Source organism: Astatotilapia calliptera, chromosome 11 (genome assembly GCF_964374335.1).
Source record: "Astatotilapia calliptera chromosome 11, fAstCal68.1, whole genome shotgun sequence".
Lineage (NCBI taxonomy): Eukaryota > Metazoa > Chordata > Actinopteri > Cichliformes > Cichlidae > Astatotilapia > Astatotilapia calliptera.
Genome location: NC_137432.1, coordinates 7,785,866 through 7,807,150, shown reverse-complemented (window position 1 = coordinate 7,807,150; position 21,285 = coordinate 7,785,866). Strand labels below are relative to the sequence as shown.

At 42.2% G+C, this 21,285-nt stretch overlaps 3 protein-coding genes across 4 annotated transcripts in view; 1 reads left to right on the top strand and 2 right to left on the bottom strand.

Annotated features, from left to right (window-relative positions):
- Positions 1-313: 313 nt before the first annotated feature.
- On the bottom strand, positions 314-5,232 carry fbxo43 (F-box protein 43). Of its 2 annotated transcripts, none has more exons than XM_026185731.2 (6): positions 5,075-5,232; positions 3,191-4,035; positions 2,357-3,112; positions 1,913-2,015; positions 1,049-1,243; positions 314-934 (listed from the first exon to the last, which is right to left on the bottom strand). In XM_026185731.2, the coding sequence occupies exons 2-6, from the start codon at positions 3,976-3,978 to the stop codon at positions 689-691; spliced, it is 2,088 nt and encodes a 695-aa protein (XP_026041516.1). In that variant the 5' UTR covers positions 3,979-4,035; positions 5,075-5,232; the 3' UTR covers positions 314-688. The 2 variants fall into 2 exon arrangements, with proteins under 2 accessions (XP_026041516.1, XP_026041517.1); XM_026185732.2 differs by lacking the exon at positions 5,075-5,232 and adding an exon at positions 4,179-5,022.
- spag1b (sperm associated antigen 1b) lies at positions 5,183-18,080 on the top strand. The gene is made up of 19 exons (XM_026185728.2): positions 5,183-5,321; positions 5,587-5,734; positions 6,125-6,284; positions 6,378-6,500; positions 6,590-6,660; positions 6,861-6,973; positions 7,089-7,194; positions 7,383-7,513; positions 7,667-7,773; positions 8,182-8,317; positions 9,236-9,679; positions 11,962-12,061; positions 12,528-12,680; positions 13,300-13,457; positions 14,179-14,320; positions 15,032-15,158; positions 15,299-15,457; positions 16,230-16,553; positions 16,657-18,080. Exons 2-19 carry the CDS (start codon positions 5,589-5,591, stop codon positions 16,783-16,785), a joined length of 2,829 nt encoding a protein of 942 aa, XP_026041513.2. The 5' UTR covers positions 5,183-5,321; positions 5,587-5,588; the 3' UTR covers positions 16,786-18,080.
- A 424-nt stretch (positions 18,081-18,504) lies between these two features.
- Positions 18,505-21,285, bottom strand: part of rnf19a (ring finger protein 19A, RBR E3 ubiquitin protein ligase) — a 35,615-nt gene continuing 32,834 nt past the window's right edge. The window contains exon 10 of the mRNA XM_026185730.2: positions 18,505-21,249. Coding sequence (XP_026041515.2) covers positions 20,442-21,249 — 808 coding nt within the window. The 3' untranslated portion in view covers positions 18,505-20,441. The remainder of the gene's footprint in view (positions 21,250-21,285) is intronic.

Below are 21,285 nucleotides of genomic sequence, written 5' to 3'. Positions count from 1 at the left end.
GACAGGACCAGAGAAATTAATGCAATTTAGAGTTTCTTCCTTAATACCCCAGGATCGATTTATTCGAGATAATTCAGAGATTACTTTAAAGTTCTAAGTATCTAAGGTGTGTATGTGTATGTGTATATATATATTTTTTTTTTTTGGGGGGGGGGGGGGGGGGGGTTAAAATAAAACTCCTTTCGCAGTGAAAGTGTCAAACCACTAGGTGGCACCAAAGACTGATTTGTACATGTTACAGCGACATACACAATCCTCACAAATGTGACGCAGCACACGGGTAGGGGAAGAAAAGAAGAAGAAAAAAAAAAGGTTTTACTATATATCAAGTTTATTTTAAAACCGATCTAGAAAACATGTTTGTAAAAGCTGAAAATCTCAATAGCTCCAAAACAAAAAACCCAACATGCTGTACAGTCAGTGCATAGAAAAATACAACAGTAAAATGAAATCCTTTTATCTGCTGGTAAAACCTCCTTCAGTGCATAATTTAAAAAAAATATACAAGTAAGAACTATATCAAAAAAGGAAAGGGGTAGGATGGGATAAGTAAAGAAATACAAACAAACATTGAAGAGTACAGACACCGCACGTACTACACATCTGTTTCCTCGCTGCTTATTGCCATCTATAAACTTGCAAAAAATAGATATTATTAAAGTGACTTCATGAAGCAGGAATAATTTGTTCATAGTCTTTTAACATTGCGCTTGCTTTGAGCGCTTCCGGGAAGTATGTCCTTTCTGCGACGGCCTGCAGAGTGACTACCGCACTCTCTAGAGCCGTGAGAAGTACACAAGCATGACATGCAAAACTGGAATCCACAGTCAGCTCTGCTGCACACTCCCTCTCTTTTGCCTGAATGGCATCTTGCGGGATGCTGACATCTCGGACAAGGCTTGAGGCACTCATCATTGAAGAGGGTTTTAGCAACCTGAGAGGAAAAAGAAGTTATTAAAATAACTTTGATAAATGTTTGATGAGAAATGCCTCAAAGCATGACTGTACCATGTTCAAGAAAATGCAGTTTAATGGATTTGTAACTTACCTCCAGAAATTTATCCCGTTTGCTGCTGCTGTCTGAATGCAAGGCGCTGAGCTGCAGTGGCGTTAAAGCCCTGCTTCCTGACTGTGGAGTGCAGTAGCTGGAGGTCCTAGACTGGGCCTGAACTGTCTTCAGAGCTGATCGCTTAAGCAACATGGCTCTGGTCTCTGCATCAGCGACATGGACAGCAGCACCAAGCTATAAGACGACAGCAAATAAGTTCAGAGTCATTTCAGTGACAGTGATGGAGATTGTGATAACGCCGACTCATTTTGATGTACGTATGCACTGATGACCACAGAGCAAAGACTGTGATAACAGAGATGTTGTGTTTAACTGAAAACACAGAAAGCTAAATGCTACAGAGCTGAACAAACACTCTTATAAGCAGGGGTGCACATAAGTGGTCCGCAGGTGCGCATTCGCTGTCAAAATAGGAAGCGAATAAGATAAGAGGCTGAAATGGGCGTTTGCATACATATAAAAAGGCACAGTTTTTGTCCGCTAGAGTGGGATTTTCACGGCATATTCTGCACCACATCTCTGTGCGTTCATCATTTGTTTGAAGCCAGCTCACCTCCTGCAACCACTTTTCCGAGAATACGCGCTTCTTTTGCTGTTCGGACTCCTGACATTTCTTTGGAGGTGGAGGAACACCAAAGCAATTTCTTAAAGGAGTTTGCTTCTTCAACATTTTTAAGAGTTCTAAACAAATGTGTGTCCTCCTCCAGAAAATCTTATGTACGCAAACGCGCGTTGCAACTTCTTATCTGGTGCACGTCTTTTATTTTGACAGCAAATGCACACCTGCGGACCACTTATGTGCAGCCCTGCTTATAAGACCTTTAGCCATAGCCTGGCTCTTACCTCAAGAGCAGCCTCCACTTGACTCAGGTGGCTTCTTCTCATTGTGCTAGCTAGCTTGTCTTGCTGGAGAATTTGATTCCAGCTTTTGCAAACACAGCTGCACCTGTGAAAAACAACAAAGTATGAGAGAAATATTTTCAGCTCACTAAACTTTTTAGACAACACAAGTTTGTAATGCAAGCTAAACTCCACTGATTTTACTAATAATTGCATCGTTTATACAACAAACACTGTTATAACAACATGTATGTTTCAGCTCAGCGTCAATCACCTTGCGATCATTCTACAGGACTCTGAATTATTCTTTACTCCATTAAAAATGTAGTCATGATTTTATTAATCAGTGACCAAATGGGAAAGGAGCTGCAACCTGTGGCAAGTAAGCATGGATGATATGCGCTGTAAAACATTGTGTGAATAAAAATGTATATTTGGAAACATCACCTATAGACACTCTCAGAGTCCATCTGGCAAAGTATAACAGCCAGGATGTGCCTGAGGTTCCTCTTCATCAGCTCTGTGAGTATGTCCACCTTCTCCAGGCCCATCTTCCTGCCAATCAGCCCTGCCAATGGCATAGTGGTCCGAAGAGTGCTTGGGGTCTTGGTCAGTGCTGCTGCAGACTTCAGCTGCTCTTTCAGGCTTGGACTTTGACCAGCCAACATCTGGGCATGGTGCTGACACATAGCTTGAACCAGCTGCAGCGCTGGAGTCAGAGAGAGGTTAACTGGAGTCATCCTGAGTGGTGTGATATCTGGATTGCCAAAATCTGTAGAACAAGGGGTCATGTCTTGTGCCTTGGTTTTAGTCACTCTTTGTGGGGTGGTATAATCTTTTTTTGCTGAGCCCAAGCGATCAGAGCTCACGGCATTACCACATTTAACAGAGAGGACACTGCGAGGGGTGATATCCCCAGCAAAAACCTCATCCTCTTTAGAATGGCTGTAACATTGATAAGGATGTTGATGCTTTCTGTCCATTGGGTCTTCCTCAGACTGAGAGCCACCTTCTTTAAGCGTAGAGAGCCTGTGCTGACGCTGCAAACGGGAGCGGCGCCTTCCCTCTGTTGGATTTGGAGTTTCAGAGTTTCCTTTGGAGGCAGACAGCAGCAGCTCCTGGAACGAGCCATCATGGTCCACTGTGGAGTCTTGCGATTTATCAAGAGTCACTGAGCTGAAACCGCTGTCCTCACTCAACGACCTGTTTAAAAGTCAGAAAGGAGTTAATCTGTGTTTAAATATTTTAAAGTTTTATTTTCTTCGTCAATAAAACACATACCTGATATAGCTGGGTGTATGTGCAGATGATGGTGTGCACAAGACACTTGAGCCATTATATAGATTATCTGTCATGCTGCCCAGTGGTGACTGAGAGTTTTCTTTAGAGATGGGCAGGAATTCGTTGAAGCCTGGAGTCTTGACATTACATTGACCAGATGCAAAAATGTGTTCACTCATGTCTAGATCTGTGAGTGAGGCTTCTTTCTCAAAACTGGGAAGGTGACAACAGTTATGCTTGCCATCTTCAAGAGTTGAGGTCCTCACCTGTGTGAACAGAACACGGCGCTTCCTGCCTGATAGTGGCAGGTCCTGGTCCACTTTTAAAGTGCTTGATGCCCCCATCTCAGTGTCTACAGAGTCAAATGATGTATTCAAATAGGGTTCAGACCCACTGACAGGGGATTCAATCCCTCTGGTGCACGGTGATCTTGTGTTGTCATTTTTGACATCTACAGTGGGTTTACACAGTAGAAGTCTCTGTCGCAGCGAGGTATTCCTTTTGCATATTTTAGGAGTTTCACACCAGCTTACAGCTGAAACCTTCCTGGAGTCTCTGCCCAAAAATCTGACTTGTTCTCGGATCTTCTTTGGCGTGACAGAAACCCGGAGGTTCTCTTTGGGCGTTTCATCCAGTTCCACCGGAGACAAAGACCTACATGAATCAGCTCCACTGGTGCTGTGTGGGCTCTGGAAAAAACCTGAGTATCCACTGTCAGAGCAGTCATCGTAGCAGTGCTGCCCTTTAGAGCCATCAAGATAAAGACTAGATTCAGGAGTGCACTGCATCTTCCTCCTGAGTGCGCCAACAAACCTTAGCCTGGCCTCCAGGGGATTACAAGTCACCTGGAGTGAAACAGAATATAATAAACAGAACTACTTCAGCACAGCAAATATGAACTTAAAGAGACCGTAAACACATACAACGCTAGCTTAAATACTTTTAAAAACTATATTTTTAAAAGGCGTCTCATGCTGGACTGACTTACAGTAAAATAAAAGTTATCTCCCGAATCTTACGGTGGTTTTCAGTGTATAAAAGTAGCAGTTTGTATATCAGAAAGCAACAGACAGCTGATTTATCTCTGATCCTTCTCAGCTGTTTCATCCGCGTTGCTATGAGAGCGCGTGCTGCTGCCGATTTAAATCCCCCCGTCTCGTGCCCTCTCTGATGCCGCTTTAAAGAGCTCCATAACCGCCAAAAGACACCGACAGAGCCCGACTGACAGTATACACCACCTTTAACATCATTTTACTCCTCGTTATTTTCACACTTAATTCCGTCTGAAGAAATATGACAAGGCAAAATTATTTGGTAAACACACGCAAAACTGATATTAGTAAAATTCATCCAAAAGCAAAACAAAACAAAAACCCGACGACGTTTCGTGCGTGCGCATTTTACAGTGTAATTTCACCCTCTATGCTAGTTCAGAGGGTCAGAGCAGCCATTTTAACAAGACATGACAGGATAAAAACCGGTTCCAGAATTAAAAGCAGTGATGCTCCGTCAAAGCTGAAATAGCCTCCTGTTAATGTGACTGAAGGGGACCCGGAATGGCACAGTGAATGACTAATCAGTTACACCTGTGTTAAGCCTGAAATGCCATGCAAAAATGATTGCCATTAAAAAACAAACAAACAAACAAAAAAAAAAACTGTGGGCCTCGTAAAACACCTGTCAAACACCGAGTTATAATTAAAGAAAAAAAAATGTAGCTGACATTTTTGTCTGCCATCCACGTTTACTAACATAACGTTGTTAGCCTCCTGAAACTAGAACCAGTACGAGGTAATGTCGGTGAATTCCACGCACCTGTACCTTAAGCTCGACAAAATAATCTTCTTCGGGAATAAACGCGCTTAATATTTAACAAATACCTACCTGAAGTTAAAACGGGGCTATTCCAAAAAGCCGTGGCCTCTGTAGGCGATGTTGTTTCCTCAGGCCTCAGCTGTCCCCCCGCTGTTGTTCCTGTTTTCTCATGTTCACCAGCCACGTTTTCAAATTTGGAGCCCTCTGTTGGCTGTGTCACGTGCTTCCTCTCGGCGCTACCGGCCTTCCGTCCGTGTGTGGTTACCATAGCAATACACACCACATTGTCGATGAGCGTTCAGCCAAACGGGAGCAGGTAAACTAGTTTTGCTTAACATTATTAACATTAATGTGATCTTGCATTAATTACTCAAGAGACACTTAAGAGATAAGTCTGCCTTTCCCGAATGTTACATCCCTAATTATAGAACCTAGCTGTTTCTGACGAACTATTAAAATTACCAGTAAAGTTAAGGTAGCTAGCTAAAAAGCTGGTAAGTTATACAAATATAATGCAGAACTGCCATGTCTCCCTTTTATGGAACACTTTTTGACACATTGACTGTGTAAATTCTTTCCAGAAATGAGTGAAGACGCAGTTTTATCCCTTCAGAGTCACTCCACCACTGTGGACTACAGGGGCAAGGTTCCTGTGGAGCACCTGGACTACGATTACATTGAAAAATGTAAAGATGTGAGATACCTCGAGAAGATCCTGAGAACACTGAGGTAACTGTCTGTTGAGCGATATAGTGTTGTTGGAGGAAACTCACTGTCCCTTTTCTTCCTTTACCTGTGTTCAATGGACTTTTGCTGCTTTTTTTAATCGTATTTATATTTACATGCTCAAAATAAAGCAATCAGTCAGTCCAGTCCCTTTATAGTGTTGGTGAGGTTTTTCTTTATGAAGGTTATAAACTCATCATCATGTCAAGTTTCACTCACTCTCCACTGAGATGGTAAGATGTATGTGCTATATTGCAAATAGATTACGTAACACTTGTCATCAGTTGCAGAGGGATAATAGTGCATGTCATAACAAAATACAGGCTGGCAAATGTGAATGAAAAATATTGCAAAAAAAGCTATTCCTTATTTTTCTTTTTTGTTTGGTTAAAGGTCTGGCGAAGAGGGCATTTATCCTCACCTGATCAAGTTCTGTGAGAGTCACCTGGAGAAACTGGACCCTAAGAGCCGAGCTCTTAGGAAGGAAATGCCTGTAGCCACAGCAGCCAGCCTCTCTAAAGATGAGTGGAACCAAATTGAGGATGAATTGAAAGTATGGTACACATTTTTTTCTTTCTTTTAAAAAAATAAATAAATCCTGTTTACTTTGTTCTCACATGGCTGTTTCTCTAAATACTTTGCTCAGAGATGGCAAGAAGAAACCAAAAAGACTGAAACAACCCTGAAACACCAGTCAGTATTTGATGATCTAGTGAAAGAAAATATGCCACCTGTAAGAGGTTTCAATTGCTTCGTTCCTCTGAGCCAGGTAAAAAAAATCAAGGCATATACAGTACATAACCAGTTACATATATGTATAGAAGACAAATATTCAAACAGAGTTTTTTCTCATGATAGAAAACAGTTCCACAAGAAAGAAAGAAACCCTCAAAATGCGCCCTACCACGTGATTACCGAGAATGGGACAAGTGAGTCATGCTGTCTCCACATTTGTCTATTATATTCAGAAGAAAGACCCCACTGTTGCAGCAGCTGAATTCTCTGTGCATAAAAGCTTCCCAAGTCTTTTTACTTTGTAAAAGGGCTTTAAAGCTAAACTGCTTCCATTACAGTGATCCACAGTTTAAAAACTTGACCTTTAAGTGTATATTTTACACCTTCTTTCCAGGTTCGATGTGGAAAAAGAATGTGAGAAAATAGAGGAGGATGTGGACAAAACTGATCCACCTGCAATTATAAACTCAGGACATCCTAAAATCAAGACTCAAGTGGACACTTCATGTAATCTATTGTGGATAGAAAGTGTTCTTTTGCAGTAATTATTAAGCATACAACGTACATCAGGTGTGTTGGCATTTTTGTGTAACATGTAAGGTTTCCCCTGTGATCCATCCAGTGCTGTCACAACAGGAGAAGCTCTTCCTGGCAAATCGTGAAAAGGACAAAGGCAATGAAGCTTTTAGAGCAAAGGATTATGAGGAGGCGGTCACATACTATTCCAGGTCAGGTTCTTTAAACAACTCATTCATTGCAGAAAGCACTTAGCACCTCTTAAAGGGCTTTTTATCATTTTGCTTGGTATATATTGTAAGTAGTAGACTGTCATCTTTCATTGTAGCTGTAGTAGTAAGTGTTTGTGCAATAATCTCACTGTAAATAGAGGTTTGCTTTATTGTTTATTCCATTACAGGAGCCTTTCCATTATAACAACTGTGGCTGCATACAACAACAGAGCCCAGGCAGAGATCAAGCTCGAGCACTGGCACAATGCCCTGAAAGACTGCCTGAGTGTGCTCGAGCTAGAACCGGGCAATCTGAAAGGTGTGTTAATGTTATTTCTATAATTTCTAACACAATAATGCTTCCAGAATAAATACACCTGCACTTTTAGATGTATTTATATGATGTGGTATACTTTAGCTACAGCAGCATTAGTGTATGTGCTACATATTGTAATGCACTTCTTTCCGTTAGCCCTGCTTCGTCGTGCTGTTGTTTATAATCATATGGGCAACTTCCACATGGCCACTGAAGACCTGAGGACGGTGCTCAGGGAAGAGCCACAGAACACCCCTGCAACTGTAGGTGATGGTACTGAGGCATGTTCATCATGCGCCAGTCTACCTTTCATCCACTAGGTGTCACTGTATTTGTGAAAGTTGAGTGATTTAGTGAGTCTATCACTGGAAGTCTTTCATGTATTTATGTCATTACCATAAATAGAGGATGATGTGGCTTTTTTAACAGATCTGTATCAGTGGAACAGCTCAGGATGTGCTGTGTTTACCCGTCCCCTTTAATTGCATTGTTTAACTTCTGTTTCTATTTATTTGAGTATAATTTAGGTGTAAATGGGAAGAAAATGTTCCTTTTTGTAGTTATACATACACCAGTCACTACAACTAAGTAATCTAGCATAGATTGTGATATGAATAGTTGTGACAAACAAAACATGAGATGTTCTAATGGATGAATTGTTTGTGTTTTAGCAACTTTTGTCTCAAATTGAGAAGAAGATGGAGGAATGCCAACAAGAGAAGCAACGCAAGGGCAAAAAAATCCTCATCCAAGAGATAGAAGAGGCGGATAACCAGACTGACAGTGACAACAAAGCTCATAAAACTGGTGATTGTTTGAACTACTAAAAACAATCAATATCCTTAAACACAGACATAGAGACTATAACGGCGCTAATGGCCATTTATGATAACCATTTGCATCCAAAAATCAATCAAACCGCAACTGATTTAAATGTTGCTTACTCTCTATTTAACATGCAGTGAAATCGTTTTTCAGTTATAGTCAAGCTTAGGTAAGTTATGAGTTCAGAGGAAACTTAGATTTTTGTTAAAAGTGTGCATTGATCCTTTATTTGACATGTTTTTATTTCACTGTTGATTTCATATTAGCTAGCAAGACTAGCAGGAAGTGAATGAGGTAAACCAGTAGACTGTGGTACACATTTCCCAGATGAGAGTTTTCCCTTACTGGAGATATATTTTTATCTATATTCTCATTTAATGAAAAGTAACAAGTTAAGTCATTCCACTGACTTAACTGGACTCAAATCTATTGCTACTCTAATTTATGTAACTTGAATGAGGTGTTAAATTTTAACTTTATAGCAGAAAGTTTTTTGTGTCTTTATAGCTGTGCTGGATTTAGAAGTTGAAGGATTTGCCCTCTAATACAGTCACGATTTATACAGAGCATGTTAGGAAGCTCCAACATTGCCGGTAATAGTAGTGCTTTAGTCACATCCCCTTCTGTCTGCTGTCCTATAGATAGAGGAAATTCCCCTCTTGTCTCTCTGGGTGAAGGAACAGTGCATGCATGTGTTTTCTGCCCTACCCCCACACAGCCCTTTCATAAGTCACTGTTTGGTATCTCTACTTCCTGGAACTCCCTGTTTGAAGTGGCTCCGTGTCATGTGCTCCTCTCCTCCCACACTATGATGTAACTGCTGACTCTTTCCTGTGGGTGTGACTTCCCCTTCTCTGTCTCTCTCCCTCTGCTTCTCCCCTCCCTCCCTCTCCCTTCCAGCTTGTCTGGTTCAACCTAGCCAGCCCGTGGGAGGGGAGGAGAGATCAGCTACTCCTGTCGAAAGGGGAGACATGGGAAACGCTCATAAAAAGCCCCACGGCAGAGGGGACGGGGGTCCACACGCCGAGTCCAACAGCTCCCACCATGAACACAGGAGGAACAGAGGCAGCTCAGACAAGTACAAAGTCCCGCAGGAAAAGATAGCCAATGGATCAAGCAAGAGAGGCTCGACAGCTTCGGTTCAGGGTGATCAGAGCGGCAGCGGTAAGGCAACTCCAGTTGGAGGAAATGCTGGAGAAACTGTCAACCTTGATGCCCCATGTGGGGCCCTGCCCCCACCCCTGGCCCGGCTAAAGAACGAAGGAAACCTGCTGTTTAGAAATGGACAGTTTGCCGATGCACTGGAGAAATACTCACAAGCCATTCAGGGCTATACAGATTCAGGTAAGCCTCAGGGGCACTCACTGTTGATCGTGTTTGTAATATTTTAGAATATTAAGAAAAAACTATTTAATTAGTTTTATACAGTGAGGTTGCTGGTTAGAAGTTACCTGTGTGCCACCGTGTCACTAATCATAACATTTTTACTCATATCAGTGTGTTATGAGCTGACAAATGAATCAGAACTGATCGACTGTTTTCTCAGCTGTTTATTCATCATCATATTTTAATAACAGCTTTCTATGGTGTCATACTTTAATTTAACTTTAAATCAAAGGTCATAGGGTCGTAGCTATAATGTCAGTGCTTGTCTTTATTTTTGTCACTTTAACACACTGCAGAGACTTACACATGAAAACAGGATAGCAATACAAATCATTTTCCCTATGGAAATAATTCCTCATAAACAATTTCAAATTCTCAGTCTCAGACTTCACATTTTTGTGTGAACAGTTTATTTGCAGTATTCAAAATTTTAGTAAGATCCATTACGATGTTAATATTTAGTGACTTATCCCTGGGATGATGGACTGTGGCTGTACGCAGACAGTGTTGCTGTTTTAGTCTGGTGCTAAGCCTCTCAGCTCAGGTCTGTCCAAGTCACATGACCTCTAACCACTCACTGTGAAATTGAATTTGTAGGACTGCAGCAATAATTCTCACAGAGAGTGAGACGACGAGCAGTTGATGGAGGAAGAGAAACCTCTGCTCACTCTCCATTAAATATATGGCCTTGTGTCTCTTTCTGTGGACAGCCATAATATACTCAGTTAAGACTGTGAAAGTCGCTGGGCATCATCTATCTGGATTACTGTGGGAAGCACAACAGATGTGACCTAATCTACACATGCAGAATTTTTTCCAATCTGTGAAAAAGGTTCTTTTCAGTAGAAATGAAACTGAACGAGACATTCAAGATACTTTGACAGGTCTCGTAGTTGTGGTATGCACACAGTTGCTGTAGTTTATATGATCTACTGTCACAATAACCTCGCTAAGTGCTCTCAGTTGCTAAGACATCATCATCACTGCCACGCTGTGTCATCATCCATAATCTGTTTTCATCTGATGAGGCAGCACACTGACATGAATGTGTTTAGTGTAGCAGGATAATGTTGCTGTGTTTGAAACATGCACCGTAGACCTGTGTGATTTGCTTAACTCTGTGATAGTGAAGAAAACACTGTTAAGTTAAGGCAGGTGGAGAGAAACAGCGTGCGGACTTTGCACGAGTCAGTTGTCAAAATCTCAAAGGGAAATGTCTATATATATATATATATATATATATATATATATATATATATATATATATATATATATATATATATATATATATATATATATATATATATATATATATACACACACACACACACCCAGCACGCCCCTGCGGGCGGTTTATCCTTCAAGCTCGGGTCCTCTACCAGAGGCCTGGGAGCTTGAGGGTCCTGCGCAGTATCTTAGCTGTTCCCAGGACTGCGCTCTTCTGGACAGAGATCTCCGATGTTTTTCCCGGGATCTGCTGGAGCCACTCGCCTAGCTTGGGAGTCACCGCACCTAGTGCTCCGATTACCACGGGGACCACCATTACCTTCACCCTCCACATCCTCTCGAGCTCTTCTCTGAGCCCTTGGTATTTCTCCAGCTTCTCGTGTTCCTTCTTCCTGATGTTGCTGTCATTCGGAACCGCTACATCGATCACTACGGCCGTCTTCTTCTGTTTGTCTACCACCACTATGTCCGGTTGGTTAGCCACCACCATTTTGTCCGTCTGTATCTGGAAGTCCCACAGGATCTTAGCTCGGTCATTCTCCACCACCCTTGGGGGCATCTCCCATTTTGACCCATATATATATATATATATATATATATATATATATATATATATATATATATATATATATATATTACACATATTACACATATACTAGCTTTTAACCTGCAGATAAAAGCTAGTAAAACATTTAACATGTGTGTGTATGCGTGTCTGTCACTTTGTATTCATAAATCTGAAAGAAAAGAAATGATAGCTCAGTATCTTCCAATAACTGAAGTTTCTTTATTTCATCATGACAGGAGCTCTGTACGTTCTACAGCGCTTCTATAGCTGCTCAGAGAGCACATTAAACAGTCTGTTTTAGACAATAAGTACACGATTCAAACTTTGAGTTCATGATGTCTTTGCAGATATTCTGTATTCCACCCCCAAGATAACTGCAGAACTATGCGTGCTATTTCCAAGCTGTGTATTACATTTCTGATATTGGTCTCTATTTTCTATGCAGGGATTGATAGTCCAGAAGATCTCTGTATTCTATATTCCAACAGAGCAGCTTGCTACCTGAAAGATGGCAACAGTCAAGACTGCATACAAGATTGCACAAGGTGAGAGAACTGATAAAACTCTACCAGTGTTCAGCAAGATATGTGAAAAGCTGTGGAAGGCAAATGTACGCTTGTCCTTGTGCTTCATCTTAAAGATCAAACTGCTACAAATTTCTGCAGACAGCGTCATCATATACCAGTCTCAGCAGAGGATCTCAGATCATTTATGAGTGGGAGGGGATTTGCACTTGGGTGTGTCGTAAGGGATTGTAATTAATCTCTTTAGAAGTGGTTTATAAGCAGCAGACTGGGCTAACTTAAGGGAGCCTCCCATATGAAAGCCTTTAAATATACTTGATGTGTTTGCAGAAAGATGGGGTTATAGAAAACTTGAATCACACCTTTAGACTTGTTCACTACCTCAGAAACAACATGTACAGACACATCCTTTGCCCTAGCATCGACAGCAGGGGCACCAGACTCGATCCTTTGCTCTTGTCTCATTGCATCTATTTATTCCAATCAGAGCCCTGGAGCTGCAACCATTCTCCCTCAAGCCCCTCCTCCGCCGTGCCATGGCTTATGAGTCCCTGGAGCGTTACCGAAAGGCCTACGTGGATTACAAAACTGTGCTGCAGATAGACGTGAGCGTGCAGGCAGCTCACGACAGTGTCAACAGGTATAATGTCCACCTCTCACCTCAGCTAACAGACTCATTAACATTTGGCATCTCAAAAGCAAGTATTGAATTTTACAGCACCCATGTCTATGGCAGTGCATTTCTCATCTATTTTAAACAAGGTGGACACAGACTATCTTTAGCTGTTACAGCAAAGGAAATAAAAAGACAGATGAGACATGGAGATTTTCTTACTCTATCTACCTGCTGTATTTTCCAAATTTGAAAATGTTCTATAATTGAAATCCAGAAATGGAATTATAGCATATTTAGAAGACTAAATCAAAACAAATCATGGTAACCATTACACACAGGCTTATTAGAGACTAACAGATTTAGCTGGTCAAAAGTAGCTCCGGCTAGAGGCTAATCATGTCTCTCAGACTGTGTGTCCCTTCTCTGTTACGCAATACTCACCTGGCTGGTTTGTGTTCAGGAGTACCAGAGGGTCAAAGATATCATTCATCCCCACATTTATCTACAAAGTTACACAATAAGACATAAACTCCCTAAACTGTGGAACAGGGTGGATTAGATGCATCTTTAACACGCTATGTAAGCCTTATCAATGTCTCTCATCTGTGTGCTGTAACAATGACTGAATCACGTCCTCCTCTAGGATCACCCGGCTGCTCATCGAGCAAGACGGGCCAGAGTGGAGAGAGAAACTTCCCGAGATCCCTCTGGTGCCTCTGTCGGCTCAGCAGCACCGCAGAGAGGAGCCACCCAGCGCTGAGGTCCTCCAAGCTCGAGCAGAGAAGGCTGCTAGGGATGCAGGTCTGTTGTTTTTAGAGTCACGATGCTTAATTAATGTTTGTCCCCAGAAACACAGAGTTAGTCAGGGTCAGAAGTGTTGATCGCTGAGCTGGGACAATGAGGAGAGTAGCTGGGACATTTATACATACAGCGGTTATGATGACTGAATAAAATCTAATGTTGACTACATCCAGCATTAACAAACATTTTCTCGAGCAGCTCTTTCTTCTGACATTATAGCTACCTTTGTTCGGTTTTTGAACCATTCTTCTGCTTGATACAGCGATGGAGGAACAAAAGTCTTCCTGTTGTGACTGGAGGAAAATTTGAAAGGCCTATTTTTTATATAAGTGGACGTGTCACCTCTGACCATGCAGTTTCTCTGCTCCCAGGGCTTTTCTACCTATGCTATTTTTAGACTCTAATGAAAGAATAGCACTGCTGGCATAATTTTACCTCCCTGAAGACGCTCTGCAGACACTCTGCAGCAGATTGATTAGCCCTCGGTCCACACCGGGACTGATTGCTGACTTAACTCTCGTGGCTCATGTCCAGCTAGCACAGCATTAATTTCAAGTGCTTAAACCCTCCAGCTGTGTAGCACAGGCTTATAAAAGCGAGGTCAGTTAAAATGTATTGCAAGTGTCAGTGTGGATATATGAAGTCAAAATGGAGGAGAATGGACCTCGTGTCTGTGTGAGTAAGCGATGTTTAGCAATCACCACTTTGTTTTGTTTTCTAGAAAGGAAAGCCGAAGTCCGTTTTTCAGCTTTGAAACAAGAAGGGAACGATTTTGTGAAGAAGAGCCAATACCAGGATGCTCTGGGAAAGTACACAGAATGCCTTAAGCTAAAGTCAGAGGAATGCACTATCTACACCAACAGGTTAGTCATTTAATTCTCACCTTAATATGAACAGACATGTTCCTGCGGTCTCGTTTCCCCTCTGTTCATCACATCTTCTGCCACTGGTTCACTTTGATGTGGGAAAACAGCCTGAAAATCCCCAAAATTTGTTCAACTGAATTTAAAAAAGGCCGATTAACGACGGCCAGCTGTCATTTGTCAGCCGTGCTTTCAGCTCTGTTTTTAATCCTATCCAGTCGTGCCACCTGTCACTGCTGCCAAATTAGTGTGTATTGGTGGTAAATTGGTGCACAACACAATAGTACATAGATGGTGTTGATCAGGTCACAGAAGAAACTGATGACGTGAATGTTTTCCTATTGTGTGTTGGTGTTTGCATGTGCATGTGGAGCCCTGCTGTGAGAACAGATTGTATGTACAGCCACACCAGAGCAAACATCCATACGCCATTGGTGCACAGCTGCTGAGAGCCATTTGAAAAAATTAAAAACATGAAGATTCATTTAGAAAAGGGGCTCCAGAAGCACATCTCTGAGGTGTAAATCGTAAATCTCATCATCATAGGAAAATGTTCTGTTCTGTTAATGCTGATGGCATGGCTTCAGCTGTTATTATAAAACCTGATTTGCAGTGAGTCACAAATTCATGATACTTCTGAGTCACGTGTCAAATGTGATTAGGTGCCAGTGACAAAAATAAAAATCACAATTGACGTGTGTGTGTTTATAGAGCTCTGTGCTACTTGAAGCTGGAGAGGTTCGCTGAGGCCAAGCAGGACTGTGATGCAGCACTGAAACTGGAGCCAACCAATAAGAAGGCCTTCTACAGACGAGCCATGGCTAATAAAGGTCTCAAGGTGAATAGAGCTGGACTTTAATGGCTAATGCCATAAGGGAGTGATTTCTTTTTATTGGGTGGCTAAGGAGTAAAATATCCCTTTCACATATTTCATACATAAAGCTCTCTTTGTATGTTTTCGGTGTCTCCCTCCATCAGGACTACCTGGCTTGCAGCTCGGACCTGCAGGAAGTGCTGCAGCAAGATCCCAACGTGCAGGAGGCTGAGAAGGAGCTGGAGGAGGTCACCAAGCTGCTCAGACAGAGTCTGGCCAGCACTTCACCAAACAAACCCAGGAAGACAGTCCCCATCACAGAGGTGAGTACAGTTTATTCACTTTCATTGAAAATAAATATTTTCCCCTTATTGCATCCAACAGACATATCCACTTTTGACTTTAGAGAGTCTACACGTGTGGTTAGGAAGAAGAGGCATTATAATGATGGGGACTGAAGAATCATGACTTATGGTCAACAAGTGTCCTTTGAATAGTTGTGTGTTTTTAGCTGATTACTCCTGACACCTGCTGGGATACCGTGTGAAATCTGATCAGCTCTGGTTTTATTCTAGCCTAGCACAGATCATAAAGTGCAGCGCTCCCAGCTGTTGTGTACCGTTCGTCTTTGTGCTCCATCCTCATTTACTATTAATGATCTAATGAAGAATAAAAGCACCAAATTAAAGCTTGAGTGGGGCTAGATGTACCATTTTCAGTTTATTGTTAAAAGACAAAAGAGAACACGGAGAAAGCTAAAGTGTAAAATTGTATCCATGCATCTTATGCTGCTTATCTGGGTCTCAAAACTCAGTCTCAGTTTCAGGGGAACACCAGAGTGAAAAGTGGCTGTGCTCCAAGTTTAAAAGGCTACAGATTGTTATGAAGCTCTTGTTTTCCTTTTCTTCAGGTTCAGCACACCAGTAGGTAAAGATGGAAGCTTATAGATCCAATCACTGCATCCCAGACAAATTATTCCTAATTAAGGCAATAGGTGGTGCAGATTTCCCAGATTGTGACTCACTGACAGAGACCGGCTTTCCATTTTTGTCTTTCCTGTTTAAATGTTTCACCCATGTCCGTCTCCCTCCTCAGGTTGAGGATGACGAGAATGTGACCGCTGTCCCTAACTCCAAAAACAGCTGCAAAGGAGAAGACATCAGCATCAACCTCCAGCCGGCCAGCGCCTATGAATTCGGCCAATCCCTGAATGCGGCTCGTAGCTCTGGAAACACAGTGGCCTGCGCGGAACTACTGGCCTCAACGGCCCCAGAGATGCTTCCCCAGTTCCTGAGCACCCAGCTTGATGGACACACCATCAGCTTCATCATGCAGGCCCTGCACTCACACCTACTGGAGAAAGACCCTTATCTGGTCTACCAACACCTCAACCATCTGCACACTGCTGACAGGTTCTCGGTAAGATTAGCATGCAAATATGGTCTGAAAAGCTAAAGTTTGTTTGTAAGATTTTGCAATCAAGCGGTCTGTGTGGTGATAAACGCTGACGCACTGTTTGCAGGTTGTACTAATGCTGCTGGAGAAGGAAGAGCGTCACCACATGACTCAGCTGTTTGAGGATCTCTCAGCCGTGCAGAGCACACAGTTCACTAAGAACGATGTTCAGAACCTGGCCAACAAATATATCTGACCCTCCCCTCTCTGCATCAGCTGCTCCACCACTGCTCTTGGATCTATGCAAAACACTGCACAAGAACTGAGTACACAAAGGCAGGAAGCTGCAGAATGAGCAATACAATGGAACCGAGTTGATTCACTCTACTGGTCTGTAATGTCTGTGACGATATAAAAAAAAAAAATCTATTTTTCTCTCCAGAACATTTTGCTATGCAGTTTTACTTTTGTACACACCATGCACCATTTGCATTGTACAACAGTGGGACTCAGTGGACCTTTCACCGTAGTGTATTAATAAACGAGGTCCAATGTGCTGTTGTGTAACACAGCAGGCAGGTGTTTCCTCACTCCAGGCAGTAGCTTTTGCTTAGGACAGGCTTCATCGAGCTGATCTGCTCTTTGAGCCCAGTCGCTTTCTGAAATCATTTTATAAAAGACCAGCTGTCACATACCAAAAACTATTCAGTGCATGTTAAATATAAACAAACAAAAAGCTAATTTCCTTCCAAGTTTAAAAGTGCGTCTTTGCTGCATCTTAAGTAACTATTTTAATATGACCACATGTATGGTGTTATCTTAATGGGTGAAAGAGACCTGCATGTCTCACTGCTGTTCATGTGAGTGTAACAGAACTTACAATGTTGTAGCAAAAAAAAATTCTTGCTCTCCTTTAAGTCATCTATGCAAATTTGTAGCTCTGTGTTCCTGTATTGATTCCATTCATAAAAGGCAAGTCTCTGTCTTCACCATGTGAAATGACATTGTGCCGTTGAGCCTGTTTACCTGCACCATCAGCTTCACAGCAGATGGCAGCACACTGGAGAGAAGCAGCATCTTTATAAGATGTGTGCCTTGGATTTCAGTCTAGGGGTCGACTTAGTGTGGTGAGCATATCGGTACTCGTAAAGAAAAAGTCTATTTATATCATTCTGTAGCTTTAATAAATTTCTTTAATGACTTGGATTTATCACACACATATATTCACTTGGCTCCAAACGCAGAACTGTTTTAAATGTGTAATTTATTTGCTATTTAAAGTCATTCTGTCCATGTTATAAGTAATAAATATCAATCTTTCTGTATTGTGAATCTAAAGACTGCCTGAATCCAAACTTTTTGTTTTCTCATGTTTCATTAAATCTACATGAATGTAAAATTTAGCATAAGGATGTAAATTTGGGGGAAGGAGGGAATAATTCTGCATTTTCCACAGCTTCTCTTAACAGTGGCTTTTAACATTGTGTCAGTAGATTTGTAAAAATTGTGTATTCTATTCACAGAGGGCTATTCAATAAACTGGGAAACATGGTTTTTTTCCTTCTTTAGCTCATAACAAGTAACGGAAAGTTTCAGAAGAGACACTAAAGATGGAGTGACATGATGTTTTTGTGTCTTACATACGTTGTAATAATGGTGTTTGCCATAGCAAGGCCCAATATAACAGCTAAGGATTATTGGGTGGCTGTGGCTACAATGTAGCTTGCCATTGCTAGTGTGTGAATGTGTGTGTGAATGGGTGGATGACTGGTTGTGTAAAGCGCTTTGGGGTCCTTAGGGACTAGTAAAGCGCTATACAAATACAGGCCATTTATTCATTTTGAACAGTGAATAATGCAAAACTTCTCTTAACAGAGTCTAATAGTAAAAATATGAAGTTTTAAATGATCATAATAGGTCCACTTTGTGTATTTACAGTACTTTTGTTAACTTAAAAATTTGGAAACCGTAAACATTTCATATATAGTTGTTTTTATTTTTTTGATATGCATTTACACGCATATAGTAAAGCAAATTACCAAACAAATATACAAATACCTTATGCAATTCTGCACAAATTACAAATTATATCTGGCACTAGTGTTCAATTTAGGATTGAGAAACTGGAATTTGGGTGAAGAATGAGAAACCGAACTAAGGGGGAAGAACAAAACTGCTTTTCTGTAATGCAGGGAAGGAGTGCAGCAGAAGCCGAATCCACCGAACCAAAGAGTTCATTCTGTAACAGACCTGGGTCAGGATACCACTCAATGGTTGAGGTTCACCTGAGCTGACTCGGTGGCCCCCAGTAAAGCAGACCACGGAGCGGTAAACACAGGCTTAAGCAAACACTCTGAAATAAAGAAGAACTTAACTTCAAGTCTGCTCAGCAGCACCGATTGGCAACACAAACAGGAACTCACAGGACAAATCAATAAGGAAGGTAACCATTAACCAACCTCTGCATCCCCATTAACCTTTGTGCATTGCAAAACATCAATGTCATAGGAAATACAGGTAACAGTGCAGGTGCCTCGGGCCGTTGTACAGCCCTGGTTATTTGCGTAGCATTTGTGAAGCATGTACAAAAACAGCAGTCTGTGTGTCTGTATAATTTCGGATCATATCATTCATCCCTGTGGTTTCAAAAGGATGCACAATACTGCATCTACAGCTGACAAGTCAAAGGTTTAAGATTTAACAAGAGCCTGAGTGCTGTCTTTGGTAGGCAATTGAAAAGTCTTCATTTACCAGATCTATCATAGGAGCATCCCTCCTACACAGTCAGACATTCTGCAATGAGTTGTTGTGGTTGTTGGTTGGAATCTAGAAGACACGGTGGAGATAAACGGAACACAAACAGCTTCTTGAAGGCACCATGAGTTAACAAAGAAAGATATCAAAGCTCTCTCTTACTCAGTGAGGCGAAACCATCAGCCTGAATAAATCACCTTTCAACAGGACAAAAAGTTTCTTTGTACAATTTCACAGAATTGACCAACCCATTGGTTAATGTTATTATAATGACTTTAAGCATTATCTCAACATCTACGGCCTTCCAGAGACCTTTTGTCAAATCAAGAAATAGCCCCCACCCACACCCTCAACATATATCATTACAAACTTTCCACAGAGCAAGATGAGGCCCAGGCTTCCTGAGTCACCTTAGTGCTAGAACATGCACTGAATTTGGCTACAGGTCTCAAATCGTTTCTTAGCGAGCTGCTAAAAAACCATAAAGCACCATCGCCCACAATGGGACAATAGCTGTGTGTGCATCCATTTAAAAACAATCTCAGTTGTTTTTAAGTCAGCTTTAGAGCTAAAATGATTCAGGACATTGAGCCCAGGCCTTGGTCTTCTACAATTTAATTTCAAACACAGATCCATGACAAAAAACAACCAGTCTAATAATAAATACAGATGAGAACTCCCAGGTTCCCTCTGTTAACTAATACGTGTTGGGGAAAATAAAAATAAGTTGTATTGCCTTGTCCCTGCTTGGTTAACTTCTCTTATTGTGTTGCATCCAGACAGTACGGCCAAAATCAAATACTAGCAAAACTGGCACAGTGGTTTTACTTTAGTCTACACAGATAAATCTGACACACCCGAGTCAGTGGGTTGCCTTCTGTTACAGGTGGCCAGCGAGTGACAAAAATGTGTCAGCACAGGGAGAAACATCAGCATTCATAACCTTAAAATTTCTCACGCGGCTGCACTGCAGAAGCCTTTTTTAATACTTCACTCAGTGGCTGCTTTTCAACAGAGGATGTCCAATCCAAAAGTAACATGTCCCCTTTACAAGGGAATAACAGAAAATGCAGGTTAAACTTTAAGCTAGGATTGTTATGTTAGTGGAGGAAAAGGATGTTGAAACAATGTGTGTGCAGCACTTATGGTATTGAGATTTTAAATATCAGTCTGTATACAGGAGTTCTTGGGCTGATGCTGCGTCTGGGCTGGCTGTTGTGGTTGATGATGCTGGGTGTTGTTGTTGTTGGTTTCCTTCAACATCTCTCCGGTGTTGCTGTGAGAGTCCGGCTCAGTGGGGCACACCAGGTTGACATTCTCCTCTGCTATGAAGCAGAGAGGGGGGAGCTCTGTGCTGTGACCCAGGGAGGACGTGGTGGAGGTGGGGGAGTTGGGGGTGGCCACAGCACTCTGTCCCTGGGAGGAGGATGAAGAAGTGGGGCAGGTCTCCAGGCGGTCGTTCTCCACTTCAGGCAGGGGGCTGACTGTGGCAAAGCGCGTGTGGTAGTCGCCACCGCTGGAGCCGTGGCTACACGAGGTCTTCATGCTCTCCAGGTCGGAGCAGCTGAACTCAGAGAAGTGGCTGGAGTGGGAGTCGGCCACTGATGGCAGGCTGCCGCTCAGCGAAGGAGAGTCGAACTCTGAGGAGTTGGTGCTGCGCTGCTCCAGCAGCTGAGCATCCATGTCCTCCCGTGTCTCATTGATCTTTGTGCCTCCTCCCCCTTTCTTCCGCAGCTTGCCTTTGCTCTTCTTGCCCCCCGAGCTGGAGGAGGAGGAGCAGGAGGCCTCTTTGGCCCACTTAGTGGAGGTTCCTTTGCCCTCTGCAGAGGTGCAGCCATTAGAGGGACAGGTCCAGCCGCAGCGACCAACGTGGCTGCCGTCATCAATGCTGCTGCTGCCGCTGTGATGCCGTAGTTTGCCAGGTTTGGATTCAATGTCAACCTGCACCTCCATACTGTTCCCATCTCTGGAAGAAGAGAGGACACAGGAAACATGAGTTGCA

Bases quoted from the DNA above. Each gene is read 5' to 3' on its own strand.
- fbxo43 (XM_026185731.2), bottom strand. From the start codon at position 3,978: ATGCAGTGCACTCCTGAATCTAGTCTTTATCTTGATGGCTCTAAAGGG. The intron at 2,016-2,356 runs GTGATGTTTCCA...TGTTTTTCACAG, and splicing joins GACTCTGAGAGTGTCTATAG to GTGCAGCTGTGTTTGCAAAA. The intron at 935-1,048 runs GTAAGTTACAAA...TTTTCCTCTCAG, and splicing joins AACGGGATAAATTTCTGGAG to GTTGCTAAAACCCTCTTCAA.
- spag1b (XM_026185728.2), top strand. From the start codon at position 5,589: ATGAGTGAAGACGCAGTTTTATCCCTTCAGAGTCACTCCACCACTGTG. The intron at 8,318-9,235 runs GTGATTGTTTGA...TCTCCCTTCCAG, and splicing joins CAACAAAGCTCATAAAACTG to CTTGTCTGGTTCAACCTAGC. The intron at 16,554-16,656 runs GTAAGATTAGCA...CACTGTTTGCAG, and splicing joins ACACTGCTGACAGGTTCTCG to GTTGTACTAATGCTGCTGGA.